The 14,190-nt window shown below is 59.7% G+C and overlaps 1 protein-coding gene across 3 annotated transcripts; it reads left to right on the forward strand.

Annotated features, from left to right (window-relative positions):
- Positions 1-2,818: 2,818 nt before the first annotated feature.
- Positions 2,819-12,195, forward strand: BCAM (basal cell adhesion molecule (Lutheran blood group)). 3 transcript variants are annotated; one of them, XM_047711907.1, is made up of 15 exons: positions 2,819-2,985; positions 4,935-5,056; positions 5,601-5,826; positions 5,910-5,980; positions 6,184-6,280; positions 6,363-6,545; positions 6,964-7,100; positions 7,469-7,625; positions 9,504-9,619; positions 9,728-9,869; positions 10,037-10,173; positions 10,358-10,502; positions 10,595-10,739; positions 11,519-11,636; positions 11,722-12,195. In XM_047711907.1, the coding sequence occupies exons 1-15, from the start codon at positions 2,904-2,906 to the stop codon at positions 11,725-11,727; spliced, it is 1,884 nt and encodes a 627-aa protein (XP_047567863.1). In that variant the 5' UTR covers positions 2,819-2,903; the 3' UTR covers positions 11,728-12,195. The 3 variants fall into 3 exon arrangements, with proteins under 3 accessions (XP_047567863.1, XP_047567862.1, XP_047567864.1); XM_047711906.1 differs by having other exon boundaries at positions 11,958-12,195; XM_047711908.1 differs by lacking the exons at positions 6,964-7,100; positions 7,469-7,625 and having other exon boundaries at positions 11,958-12,195.
- Positions 12,196-14,190: the final 1,995 nt, after the last annotated feature.

The following is a 14,190-nucleotide window of genomic DNA, read 5'->3' on the forward strand; positions in this document are numbered from 1 at the left end:
ATGACCCGAACTGAAGGCAAGACACTTAACCAACTGAGCCACCCAGCCATCCCTAGACTCACCCTTCTTGCGATGATGGAGAATAGATGCCTACGTGTTAGGATGAAATGAGGGGCATGACACCAGCATTGGGCTACTCTTGCCCTTCTGAAATATACGTCAGGAGGAAGATCATCTGCTTCCGGACAACTGTTGACCGAAGGTAACAAACCATGGAAAAGGAAACCGCCAATAGGCAGGGCAGCCACAGAGGAAATTAAGTCTTGTTAATTAAAATGTGTAAGTGTATACACATGAGACAGGAAGAATGGGATTGGGAAATTCATTTATTGCACAGATCTTTTTTTTTTTTTTAAAGATTTTATTTATTTATTTGACAGAGAGAGACCACAAGTAGACAGAGAGGCAGGCAGAGAGAGAGGAAGGGAAGCAGGCTCCCCGCTGAGCAGAGAGCCCGATGCGGGACTCGATCCCAGGACCCTGAGATCACGACCCGAGCCGAAGGCAGCGGCTTAACCCACTGAGCCACCCAGGCACCCTATTGCACAGATCTTGACGCTGCTGCTTATATCAAGGATGATACTAGGCGCTGGAGATACAGTGGTAAATTCTGCAGAAGACAAACAATGAAAAATAAATGTGTGACACCGGTAAGTGTTGTAGAGGAGAAACGTAGTAGGGAAAGGAAAATAGGAATGGCTGGGAAAGCAGGAATCACTATTTTAGATAAGATGGTCAAGGGAAACTGATGAGGTGATGTTGGAAAAGAGAGTTGAAGCAAGTAAGGGAGGGAGCTGTGTGGGGAAGAATGTCTAAGCAGAGGGAAGAGGAAGTGCAAAGGTCCTGAGGCCAGAACCCAGAGCATGCCTGACTTTGCAGAACAGCAAGGAAGCAAAGAGACCGATGTGGCAAGAACAGAGCTGGCGAAGGGGAAGAGAAAGATGGAGTCAGGGAGGTAACGAGGACCAGATCGAGGACCTTATGAGCCATGGAGTAGATTTTAGCTTTTCCTGAGAGGTGGAAGGACTCAGCAGAAGAGTGATGTGGGTTGATTCACACTTTAACGGGATCCCTCTGGCTGTTTTGTGGGAATAAATTGTAGGGACAAGGGCAGATGACGTTACAGTACTAGTTTCTGCAAGTCTTTGAGGGACCCTGGCTAGTATTTATACCTTCCTTCATGCACACTCCATACAGTCCTTCCCCTTCGCCCAGAACCTTGGCTGTTTGGATTCTTGAGGAAGGTGGAAGTGGGAGTGTCTGCGGAGAGGGTGCCTACCAGAGTCCAGCCCAAGCAAGTAGGTGTACAAGCAGGAGCCAGAGGAACTGGGGAGTGGGTGTCCGGGGTTGCAGTGTGTGAACTTGTCCCCGGGAACACTTGGAGTTGTATTTGTCCATGAGTGAGTCTGTACCATGTGTCCCATGATGATCCAGGAAGCCTGCATGCTTCTGACTCCTGAGCCCTGCAACTTTTCCCTGAGCACCTGCTCCATGTCAGGCCTTATGCAGGGGACACAGCCATGAACGACAGAGAGAGCTCCAGCCCTGCCCCCATGGACCCGCGGTCCAGTGGGGGGAGAGATTAATCCGCAAACAATATGACCCAAAATGTGCAGGACTGGGTTAGGGGAGCCTAGAGGGGGCCTTTGACCTAGCCAGGGGAGCAGGGAGGCATCCTGGAGGAGGTGATGGTGCAGCTAATACTAAAGGGTTCTCTTTCCCAGTATAACAATTGCTTTCCTGTATCACTGATGAATCAAGTAGCCTTGACCAGTGTGACCAATAACTCTCGGGCTGACATGTAATCTAAGCCTTCCTTCTGAGCCCGATGGTCAAAGCCGTCTTACCAGTGACCCCCATTCTGGCCAGTGTCCAAGACTAGCTACTCCCTATAACCAGTGACATCTCTCCCCTCCCCCGCTCCCAGAGGATTTTGTCCCAGTCAGACCCAGCTTGTGAGAAGCCTTGAGCAGTCGGAACTGTGACCCCTCCCCCCATCTGACCTGTGACCCTTCCTTCGGACCCCTGGCTCTGCTCCTCCCCACCCGCCTCAGGTGCCCTAGCCTGCTCTCCCTCCCCCACTCACCTGCTCCCTCCAGCCTGATTCTCCTCCCCTTCCCCCAAAGGTTGGGAGGGAGTGAAGGGGAGAGGAAGGGAGGAAGGGGGGTGGCATTCCTGGGATTCTCCGGATGAGGGGATGAGGGAGGGCTCGAGGAAGAAGGAGAGCCAGGGAAAGAGCACCCCACCGCACTCCCCGCCCCCCACCCTCATCACTGAGCCCTGGGCTGAACTGAGGTTTGAAGACCATTAAATTTAAGAGATTGAATTGATGGGTTCCAGGCCACTGGTCAGACAGGAAAGCAGCCCTGAGCACTGGCTATAGGGGAGGGCCTCACAAGGCATACAGGGAGAAGATGTTCTAGGCCAGTGATCAAGCTGGGCGCCACTGGTTGTACTGGGAGAGGACAGGGCAAGCCGCTGGTCACGCCGGGAACCACCGGTTCCACTGGAAGAGGCCAGTGCATCCCCTAATGGCCCCCCGGTCAGAATGAGGGGGAGAGGGTCCACGGTGCGGTGAGGTCCCAGCTCAGGACACTGGTTAGACTGGTCTGTCAGGCCACCGCCGGGGGCACTGGTCAGCCTGAGCCAGGCAGACCAGGACTTGGGGGCAGAGGGAACCCCGCTCCGGGGCCGAGTGCTGGGAGGTCCATTCCGGGCAGTGGGAGGTCCTGGCGGGGCGCCCGGGTTTGGCGGGGGCGGGGACGAAGGGGGGCCGGGAGGGCGGGGCGGGGCGGGGCTTCTAGGGGCGGGGCCTGGTCGCTCCCAGCCCCCGGGGCCGCCGAGCTGCAGCCCGGCCCGTAGCCACCGCCGCGGTCGCCGCCGCCGCCGCCGCCACCGCGAACATGGAGCCCCGGGACGGCCCGGCCCGGGCGTGCAGGGCCCCGCGGCTGCTAGTGCTCGCGCTCCTGCTGGGGGCGCACCCAGGTATGGCTCGGGCAAGAAGCAGGGCGCCACTGGGGGCGGCCCCTGGGGACCCCGGGAAGGGAAGGGGGAAGGGGATTTCATCGACCCCAGGAAGCCAAACCTGGGACCCCCGCCCCCCGAGGAAAAGGGATACAGGAGCATGGGGGATACCCCTCCCAATGTGAGACCTGGGGACAGCCAGGCAGAGGGGCTGGGCATCCCAGAGCAGTGGATTACACAGCACCCGGGAACTCAGCCCGCTCTGCCCTCCGGACCGAGGAGTGAGGGCCCTCCGCGCCTGGAATCTGGGTCCCGAGACTCCTGCTCCCTCAGACCCAGGGGTCCAGGCCTCCAGTGGCTGGAGTGGCTTCACCCAGGACACAGGAGACCCAAACCCCAGGGCTATCCCCAGAAAGGTTCTTAAGTTTTGCGAGGGCCAGGGACCCTACGGCTAGAGCCCAGTGAGTCACGTGCTCTTGAGGGTTCCCCCAGCCTAGATTCAGAGCCCAGACCCTAAGGAAGCCACCTCCTTCATGGAGGAGCTGGAACACTGGCCCTAGGCAGTGTTGGTGAAACGAAGTGTTTCTGAGTGACAGTGCCCCTTTCCTGGGGCCCCAGATAAATCCACACATCTGGGTGGTGGTGGGAGGGGAGGAGGCCCAGAGGGGCTGGCACCAGAGGGACAGAGAGATCAGGGAGATCAGGGCACAGAGATCTCTCCATCTGTCCTCCTGTCTGTTACTCAGACTAGCCCCAGGCACCAGCCTGGCCCCACACCAACACCCCTGGGACAGGCCTGGGCCAGAGGTGAGTGCCTGGGAATCCAGGCCCCTGGCACAAACATGGTGAATAGCGGGTCCCCAGGGGCAGGGCTGGTCAAGCTGGGCGGGGAAGGGAAGGGATGGTCTAAGAAGTGAGAGCTGATGCCAGGATGCCAGCCCAGAGGGTGAGAGAGCATGGTTTCCCCAATGGGAACAAGCTCTATCTGCCAGAATCCTGGGGCAGAACTCCAGCCTACCACCGCCCCCCCAACCCTTGGCTCCCTTTTGCCTCAGGATCCAGGCTCCTGGGCCTCGCCCCTCTCCTATTCGGAGGGGAAACACCTTACCCCCTTCCCTGCTCCATCAAAGAGCCAGAGGGGCCAAGGGGCGGGTAGGGGGCTCTGGCGCCAGGTGGGGCAGGTCTGGGCCAGCCTGTCCCTCCCACATTCCTGAAACCTGCCCAGCCCTGTCCCCCCTTACCGCCCCCACACACCCATACCTCAGCTGCAGGCGCAGCCCCAGCCCCCTGACTCATGACAAGAGACCCAGAGGCTGAGGAGACGGAGCGCCAGGCCGACAGAGGGACAGAGACTGTGGCCTAGAGATGGAGACCCAGAGTGAGAGACACACAGGCAGAGATGGAGAGACAGCAACCCCGGGCACCGCGCCAGACCCTGCGCAGGGTGCTGGAGGCCAAGGGATGAGCCAGTGCTGGCCCTGCCCTTGAGGGGCGGCTGGTCTAGTGGGAGGAACAAGGACAGGTGCAGTCTCCCCCAACACCACCCAGGAGGATTGGACAGAGGGTCCTACATGACTCAGGGGAGGAGCTCTTAGTTCTGTAAATAGAGAGATGGAGAGAAATGCCGATGGATTTGCAAGCTCAGAGATGTAGACATGAGAGATGGAGGGAGGTGGGAGTTAGGGCTGAGGGATAGGGGCTGAGGGTCTGAACTGTGTCCGAGGGACGAGGGAGCTGGAGGCCTGGATTCCTGGGTTTGAAGGAAGAGGGGCTGGGGGTCTGGACTCCTGGGTCTGAGGGAGGAAGGGGCTGGGGGCTGGGAGTCCTAACTCCAGGCTCTGAGGGAGGAGGGGCTGGGAGTCCTGACTCCTGGGTCTGAGGGAGGAGGGGCTGGGGGCTGGGAGTCCTGACTCCAGGGTCTGAAGGAGGAGGGGCTCAGAGGCAGAGAGAGCTCAGTGGTTCTTCTGCAGGTGCCCAGGCTGAGGAGCCTTTGCCTGGGTCCTCCCTGGTGGAGGTGATGAAGGGGGAGCCCGTCGCCCTGAACTGCACCGCCTTGGTGGCCCACGACCATTTTGTGCTGGAGTGGTTCCTGGTGAGTGCTGCCTGCTGGGGGCCAGAGGGCAGCCAAGGGGGCTGGGAGTCAGGGCACTGCAGGGCTGCACACATTCGTTCCCTCATCTGAGCCCAAAGGACCGAAGAGCTCCATCCAGCTGCCTTCCCATTTTACAGGTGGGGGAGTTGAGGCCCAGCAAACGGAAGGTTTCTCCAAGGTCTCCTGGCTTCTGGGCACAGCTGAGACTAGAAGGAAGATCTCCCCCTTGGGAGCACAGGCTCCTGAGAGAGAACATTGAGAAACAGACGAAGATACAGCAAGGGATGGGGTGGGGTGGGGGGGCACTAAAGGAAGAGAAAGAAAAGAAGAGGAGATAACAGGCTGAGGAACAGGCAGAGAGAGGAGGAGAGACAGGAGCAGAGCAGGATGGGGAATGAGGGACCAAGAGAGAGGAGACCACCACACGGGGCCCAGGAATAAGAGCCAGACCAGAGGGAGGTGACAAGAAGAGAGACATGACCTGCAGGACAGAGAGGGAGGGGCAGGCCAGGCAGCTCCGCGCTGAGGCCCTCCCTGCCCACAGGCAGACCGCTCTGGGGTCCGCCACCGCCTGGCCTCAGCCCAGCAGCAGGGCTCCGAGCTCCAGGGCCGGGTGCACGACTCCCGGGGCCGCAGCCCCCCATACCAGCTGGACTCCCGGGGCCACCTGGTGCTGACCGAGGCCCAGGTGGGAGACGAGCAGAGCTACGTGTGCGTGGTGAGGGCGGGCGCAGCGAGCACCGAGGCCACCACGGAGCTCCGCATGTTCGGTGAGTGTCTGCCGGCACCCCGGAAGGGGAGGGCAAGGGAGAGCCCCGGAAAGGGGCTCCTGATGGTAACATCTCCCCCACAGCGAAACCCGAGGCCACGGAGGTCTTCCCCAACAAAGGGATCCTGTCTGTGGTGGAAGACTTTGCCCAGGAGGTACCTCGGGTGGGGACCCTGATTCCAGGGTCCTGGGAGAGGAGAGCGCTGGGAGGTTTGCACTCCCGCGTCCTGGGAGAGGCCTGGGCTGGGGGGACCCAGACTCCTATACCTGAGTGAGGAGAAGTCCCGAAAAAAGAGAGGCTACAGAGGCCTGGGTCAGAGCCCAGGGCCACGCCTGTGTCTGCCTGTGTCTGCCCTAGATCGCCACCTGCAACAGCCGCAACGGGAACCCCGCCCCCCAGATCACGTGGTATCAGAACGGGCAGCCGCTCCCAGTGCCCATGGAGGTGAACGCAGGTGAGCAGGCGCCGGAGCCCAGGTAGGCGTGGGATGGAGCCGGCTGGCGGCCTGTGCTGACCGCCTCCCCCCTCTCTCCCAGAGGGCTACATGACCAGCCGCACCGTCCGGGAGGCTTCGGGCCTGCAGTCTCTCACCAGCACTCTCTACCTGCGGCTCCGGAAGGCCCACCGGGACGCCAGCTTCCACTGCTCCGTGAGCTACGACCTGCCCATGGGTCGACGCGGCCGCCTGGACAGCCCTGCCTTCCACCTGACCCTGCACTGTGAGTCCCTGCGGGCCCTGACCTCCCTCGACCTTGGACCCTCCTAGCTGACCAGCAGCCCGCCCTGACTTAGCTCCCCCTCCAGCACCCTGAACCCCGTGGCATCTCAGGACTAAACTGCTCCACCGAACTGGGTCTTGGAATCTCACCCTGACCTGTCGCCCGCAGGGACCTCTGACCCTTGACCTGTTCTCTCAGCTCAACCTCTGATCTCTGGTCCCTGATGTCAGACTAAGTGCGAACCTGAGCTGTTAAGGATATGACCTCTGCCCTCTGACCTACCACAGCCTGCCCCTTGGCTGCGGCACTGCCCTCTTTCCCTTAACCCAGACCTGCCTCTTACCCTTGACCTGACCTACCCTTAACCCTGATCATGAGTCCGTCCTGACCCGACCGTCCCTCTTGCACTTTCCCTTAGATCCCACAGAGAACGTGGATTTCTGGGTGGGCAGCCCGTCCACCACCGAGGGCTGGGTACGCGAGGGTGACTCTGTCCAGCTGTTTTGCCGGGGGGACGGCAACCCCAGCATGGAATACGTATTTTTCCGCCTTCAGGTGACTCACTCCATCGTTCCTTTGGAAGTCCCGGCCCCTGACCTCTGACCTATTGGCCTCCACCAACTTCTGACCTTTCACCTGGGTGGCCCCTGGCTTAGCAGGGCACCTGGCTGGTGACCCAGTAGCTAGCAGGACCTCTGAGCCCCTATTTGAGAGCGTCCTAACTTGCTACCTGACCTGGGGGACCCCTGGCCTAGCAGGGTCTCTGCCCCGTTACTTGAGGGGGCCCTCACCCTAGTCGGACACTAACTCAGGGACCCCTGACCTACAAGGTGCCTGACTCTGACCTGGGTGGCCCCAACCTAGCCGGACCCCGCCAGACCGGGGCGGCTCCTGAGCCGGCTTCCTCATCCCTGGTCACCCAGGACAAGCAGGAGAACGTGCTGAAAACAAATCTTGAGGGGAACTTGACCCTGGAGGGGGTTCAGCGGGGCCAGAGCGGGACCTACGGCTGCAGGGTCGAGGACTACGACGCTGCGGAGGACGCGGTGCTCTCCAAAACCGCGGAGCTGCGCGTGGCCTGTGAGCGTCCTGGGAGAATGGGCAGGGGGGCCCTAGCACCAACGGCCTCCTCGCCCTCATCCCGCAGCCCCGCCGCCAACCCTTTCTCTCCGTTTCCATGGTCCTTCCTGGTCCTCGATGGCCCCCTCCGCCCCCAGGGGCCTACCCTAGCCCCCTCCGGTCTCCCGCAGGAGGCAGCCAGAGAGCTCATTCCAAAGCACAAACCTGACTGCCCCCTGTTCCGAACCTGCCATGACTCCCCAGTGCCCCTGGGAGAAAGCCCATGTGATCCATCCCGGCCTTCTAGGCCAACCTGGGGGCTTCACCTCTGCCTGACGCTTCTCCCCACCTAGGCATTCTACTCATCCCAGCCAAGCTCCTCTCCTCACGTCTAGGTCCACTCCCCTGCTTTCTACTTTCCACGTCTAGCCAAGTCTCCAGGGTCCCAGTCTTCTAGAAAACCTTCTTAGTCTGCTCCTACCCGAGCCCTGGGCAAAGGGTCTGTCCCTCCTTGGCACTCCTTCTGCCTCCTTTTCTGGGGCTTGACCCTGTGGCTGGGGTCGGGGAGACAGCTGTGAACAACGTAGTTCAGTCCCCACCTTCTTTTCCCAGCCCGGTCGGGGGGATAGGTGGTAGATGGGGAACAAGACACTTTGAGTAGCGATGGGACAGCTACAGGGACTAACCCAGAGGGAGGGGATAAGAGATTGGCTGGGTGAGTGGGGACTATTTTAGACGGAGGATGTTACCGGCTCTGTCCCGTCCTGGGAAGTAGATTCTGACTTAGAGATCTGCAGGCAGGAAGTTTATAGGACCTTCCTTGGGATCCACATCTATGGAGGTTGAGGAAGGGAAGGAAGCAGGACTGGACAGAGGCAGAAGACGGGCTGCAAAAGTCTCATTCGGCCCTGAGGGGCATCTGAAAGCTGGTCTTCATAATTGTGCCCAGTTGGGGCAAGGGGGCTGGACCTTTCTACTCCCATGTCAAACAGCCATTGCACATGGGCCGCCCGAGAAAGGGGGCATGACCTTGAGCGAGGGGCTCTGTGCAGCTGAGGCAGTTCCCAGAGAGGGCCGACAGCTGAGGGCTGACAGCTGACATCCTTCTCAACAGCTGGGGGAATAAATCCTTCAGTGTGGAGGGGAAAGCTGAGCGTCCACAACAGGGGGTCAGAGGAGCCTCTCAGTTAAGTAGGAAACCAAAGAATGGAATCAGAAACACGAAGAGCCCTGCCCTTCCAGGCAGAGGGATCAGCAAGTGCAAAGGCCCTGGGACAGGACTCAACCATGGCATACTGAACTATGAGGACATAGGCAGAGGTCAGACCAGGCAGGCTCCTGTAGGCTTTGTCAAGGAATTTGGCCTCTATGCCAAGGGCATAGAGGGAGCCCCAGCAAGATTTTATGCAGAGAGCAGGGCTGACCAGTGTGTGTTTTCAAAAGATCCGTCTGGCAGCTCTGGGGATAGAGGGGACCAGGATCCTGGCCAGCAGGGAGACCAGTGAGGAGCTGGCTACAGTAGTCAAGGCTGTTGGTCCTGGAGGTCAGAGATGGAGAGAAGTGGGAGGGTCGGTTTCAGAGGCAGAGGAAACAAAACTGGATGGAAAGATGGGTGATGGGGTTTGGGTGGCAAATCAGAGAAGGAACACCTCCCACCTCCCCAGTCCACTCTGGAGGAAGGTGGTTGAGTTGGCCATGAGGTTTGCTGTTAGATTTGGGCTCCAGACTTGGGCTGGACGGGAGCATGGTAAGCTTGTGGAGGTGGGGAGAACAAGGAGGAATGCTGACAGGCTCTTCTTAGGGTCGTGCATTCATATCTGCACCCCCCAAAGCCCTGGAGAGCCCCTAACTGCATGGGGGAGGGTCCGGGGAAGGTGACAGTCTGCCCGCCTCCTCCAGACCTGGACCCCCTTGAGCTCAGCACCGGGGAGGAGCTCTCCTTACACTTGGGTAACAGCACAACCGTGAACTGCTCCGTGCAAGGTCTGCCCACCCCTGCCCTGCGCTGGACCAAGGTGAGAGGGGAAAGGAGTCCCCAGCCCTGGAACCCTCGGCCCGCACCCTCTCCCTTCCCTCGACCCCATCCTCACACCCACCTGGCCTCCCTGTTCTCTCCCTGCCAGGACTTCGTCCCGCTGGGGAACGGCCCCACCCTCTCCCTGAGCTCCATCACCTTCGACTCGGCGGGCACCTACGTCTGTGAGGCCTCCATGCCCACGGTCCCCCTCCTCAGCCGTACCCAGAGCTTCAAGCTGCTGGTCCAAGGTTCGGGCTGGGGCAGGTCCGGATGGGGACTGTGGGAGTGGGCGTGCCAGAATCAAGGGCTGGGCCCTCTGCTAGTCCTTGCCCCTCTCTCCTTCTCTTTCTCTCCCCCTCCTTCCCCTTCTCCAACAGATCTCCTGCTCTTCCCTCCCTCCCCGCTCCACCTCCAGGGCCACCTCAATTAAGCGCAGAAGAGTCTCAGCCCCAGACAGAGGGCGGCTGGAGGGAAGGAGATGAAGTCAGGCTGGTGTGCTCTGCCCGTGGTTACCCGGAGCCCAAACTCAGCTGGAGCCAATTGGGTGGCAGCGTAAGGGACCATCCTGTCCACCCTGAGCTCCCTGGGACCCAGGCCCCCTCCCCAGGCCCCTCGGGGGACCCTGCCTCCCTCACTGATCCCAGCTTTGCACCCCTCCTGAGGGGTGGACATCTTCCCCTCTGCCCTCGCCCCAGCCCTTGATCCCAGGCGCCAAGGTTAACCCAAGCATCTACAGCCAGCAGAACCGGCCCTCACTGGGCAGGGCTGGGTGAGCAGCTCCCTGACCCTGAAGGTGACCAGTGCCCTGAGCAGAGAAGGCGTCTCCTGCGAGGCCTCCAACACCCACGGGAAGAAGCAGCATGTCTTCCACTTTGGCTCTGGTGAGAAGCTGCAGGGGTGGGAGGAGGCTGCCCCAGGGTCCGACAGAGCCCTGCCAGCTGACCCCTCCTCCTCCCCCATCCTGTCCCTGCAGTGGCCCCCCAGACTTCCCAGGCCGGCGTGGCTGTCATGGCCGTGGCCGTCAGCGTGGGCCTCTTGCTTCTCGTCGTCGCTGCCTTCTACTGCATGAGGCGCAAGGGTCGCCCTGGCTGCTGTCGGCGAGGGGAAAAGGGGGCCCTGTGAGTGGCCTGCAACCTTGGAGTTGACCTCTGTAACCCCATCCCATCCCTCCACCCACCTCTGATGTCACCTCCCACTTCAAGCCCAAACCCAGCCCATGACCAGCCCCAACCACATGCTCCAGGACCAAATACATCCCAGCCCCAGCCCCATTGCCAAATGAAATGCAGTCCTGTCTCCAACCTCAGACCTAATCCACAGCCACGCCCAGCCCAGAACCATCCCTGACCCCATCTCCAAGCCCTGCTGCAGCCCATCTGAGGCCCCGGTCTCCTTTGCAACCCCAGCCTCATCCCCATCCCCAAACCTGGTTTATAACCAACCCCAAATCTGTCCGCCTCTAACCTCTCCATCCCCATCTGTGTCTCCAGCCTCAACACCAATCCCCAACATACCCCACCCTCACCCTGAACCCCAGGTTCTCCCTCAGCTGCCTCCCCAGACCCAGGACCCCTCCATCCCCTGCTCATTCCCACTCCTTACTCCAGTTCCTTCTCCGTCCGTCCTCTCTGGCCTGATCACATGGCCACTGTTCACTCCAGTCCGTAGCCATCCCCAAACCCATCCCTGGAGCTGATCCCCAGCTAAGTCCCCTCCAACTCTGACAGCATCCTCCCTACCCATCCCCAACCCGGATGCAGAGTCTAACCTATGCAGAGTTACCTAACCCATCCCCATCCCACTCCCACCTTGTCCCCCAAGTCCATCCTCATCCCAAACAAACCCCGCCTCCAGGCAGGTCCACCTCCAACATGCTACCTCCTCCCCCTGCCCCCAGGCCACCTGGAGACCCACAGCTGAGCCACTCAGGGTCAGAGCGGCCTGAGCAGAAGGGCCTTCTCATGGGAGGTGCCTCTGGTGGAGCCAGGCATGGCAGTGGGGGCTTCAGAGATGAGGTGGGTGAGGACCCAGGCACCTTGTGGGTGGGGGAAGCGCCGGGGGATGTGGGGGGCCCAGGCTAACCTCTCCCTCTGCTCCCAGTGCTGAGCCCGGAGGATCTCAGAGAGGCTCCACTGGACCTGACCTCAGAGAGTCAGCATCAGATAACCAGCTCTGCCCACGCCTCCGCCTGCCCCCACCTTCCCTCTTCCCCCTCTGGCCCTCCCTTCCCTTCCTTCCTCTGCAGGAGGGGCAGGGACCTACAGCAGCCACTGCTTGCCGGAGGGAGGGAGGGTAGGTAGGAGGGGACCTTCCTCCAGGGAATGTGACTCTCCCAGGCCCCAGAATAGCTCCTGGACCCAAGCCCAGGGCCTGGCCCGGGACAAGACAAGGCTCCAGGGCTCTGAGGGTCGGCTGGCCAGGGCGATTTTTACCTCCTGTCCGCATCGCTGGTCCCCCCGCCCCACCTGACGTCCTGCTGCATAGTCTGACACTGGATCCCCACCCCTGCCCCTCCACCCCCGCCCCATCATCTGTGGACACTGGAGTCTGGAATAAAGGCTGTCTGTCACGTCACACCATGCTGTGGCCAGAGCCTCTTCTGGAGGATGAGAGGAGAAGGGGGCGCAGGTGATGCTCCCTCCCCACCCCCCTTGCAAGACCTGGGAGAAGTCTGATGTCATGGAGGAAGAGATAAGAGAGCAGGGAGAGACTCTGCTGGCCAAGGGTGGAAGAGAGAGGACCCAAGGGTCCTAACGGTGTTCAGTGCCTTCTTGAAGGGTGGGGTACGGTTCCCTTAAGTGCAATCCCCAGCCTGTCTTGCGGAGACCAAGTGGGAACTGCAGGATGGAGGAAAAGCTTTCTCTGAGCTGCCAGAGGGGATGGAATTAGGGCTGGAGCTGCCCCTCTGAGAAAGGCATGGTTCGTGCCACTGAGAATTCCCTAGGGAAGGAGGGGTGACTAGGAGGAACCCACAAAAGGGTTTCCGGAGCAGAAAAGATGGAGGCCAGTTAGAGAGACTTAATGAGGTCGAGGAAGAGAGCGATTTGAGAGTGGAATGGAAAGAGGGGGAGATGGGGGACGGGGATGGACTGCAGAAGCCCTTAGGGTCAGACAGACAGAGATTTGGGGAAAGAGAGGCAGAGAAGACAAATAGGGACAAAGAGAGAAACAGAACTGGGACTCAAAGATCACTACAGTCAGCAAGGGAAAGAAAAGAGGTTGAAAGGATCAGCTGAGAAGGGGTGCCTGTGTGACTTTGGGCAGTCACCTGGGCAGTGGAGGGGCTGCTGGAAGGCGTGTGTGCGCCCGGAGGTCTCTGCGCTCAGACCTTTTCTGCCTCCGGTCTCCTGCAAGTGCGTCGGCTTCTCTGTCCTCAGTTTGCTTATCCACAAAATGGACAGAGTGGGATCTGTCACCCTGAGAAAGTGGCGAGCTGCTATGGGAGGGCCTCCTGGTAGGGGACTGAGCCACATGTGCGGGGTCCCCAGAGCTCACAGCCTGAAAAGATGCCCAAACTCCACTGTTTATTGAATCTCGGTTTAAAACAAATGAGAGAAGCTGGAGAAAAGAGAGGGAGCAGGTTAACCCACTTAGATCAGGGCACAAGTGAGCCAGGTCCCCACTAGGCCTGAGTTTGGGGTACACGTGGCTCCCGAGTCCTGTCTCCCCATGGTGTGGTTCTGATGCCCACAGTGGAGGGTGAACTAAGGGGTTCTGCACCCCAAAGGTGCCAGGGCCACAGAGCGGGGGGAGGGGCAAATGCTTAGGCCATGACTGTAGCTGGCTGATAACATGCTTGGTGGCCATGGCTTTTAACGGCATGGCACGATCCTTCCATGCTTCCCATCTATGTCCAGATCATTCTTAACATGTCTACCAGGCCCTGTGAGCTGCCTCTGAGAAAAATCCTCTTTGTTTCATCTCTCCGCTTCCTGATTCACGTGGCTTTCTTGTTTTCTCTATGGCAGAAGTGACTATGCTTTTTAAAAAAATACAGCAGACACAAGAGAGCGGTTGAGAGAATTCGATAAGATAACCATGGAAAGTGTTTATACAAAGCCTGGCACGGAGTATGTTTTCAGTACGTGTTTATTATTAGTAGTATCACCATCCAAGGAAAATGGAGAGTCAGAGAGAAAAGCAAAATAGCGTCCCTTGGTCCAGGGAAGGGACCAGGTGGAGAGAGATATCACCGTAAGAGCAGACATTGGTGAGGGGGGATCTGGGAACCTGGGGGTGGGGGGGGGTGAACAGATGGTGGGAGAGGGGAGAGAGGGGATCTCAGGGAGGAGGGGTTCTCTATGCTCAGCACCTGGTCCCTGAGTTAATGAGGGGAGTGTCCTGGCCTGCCTCCCAGGAGGGCATACATTTGCTTAAGGTCCCTCATCTGTATGGCATTCCAGGCGATTTGCATACAGATGGCAGCCTGTGCCCTCAGTCCAATCCCTCCCACCTTGGCCAAGGGTCTAGGGGAATGGGAAAGGGGGAGCCCGCAGGATCTGGGTCTCCAAGAAGTAAAAGCAAGTTTGGAGTAAACTACCACTTTTTATCAGCATTCTGTGGCTCCCT

Source organism: Lutra lutra, chromosome 17, assembly GCF_902655055.1.
Source record: "Lutra lutra chromosome 17, mLutLut1.2, whole genome shotgun sequence".
Classification (NCBI taxonomy): domain Eukaryota; kingdom Metazoa; phylum Chordata; class Mammalia; order Carnivora; family Mustelidae; genus Lutra; species Lutra lutra.

Coding starts and splice junctions, on each gene's coding strand:
- BCAM (XM_047711906.1), top strand. CDS start 2,904: ATGGAGCCCCGGGACGGCCCGGCCCGGGCGTGCAGGGCCCCGCGGCTG. Junction 5,981..6,183: donor TGGAAGACTTTGCCCAGGAG/GTACCTCGGGTG, acceptor TGTCTGCCCTAG/ATCGCCACCTGCAACAGCCG. Junction 10,174..10,357: donor GGAGCCAATTGGGTGGCAGC/GTAAGGGACCAT, acceptor AAGCATCTACAG/CCAGCAGAACCGGCCCTCAC.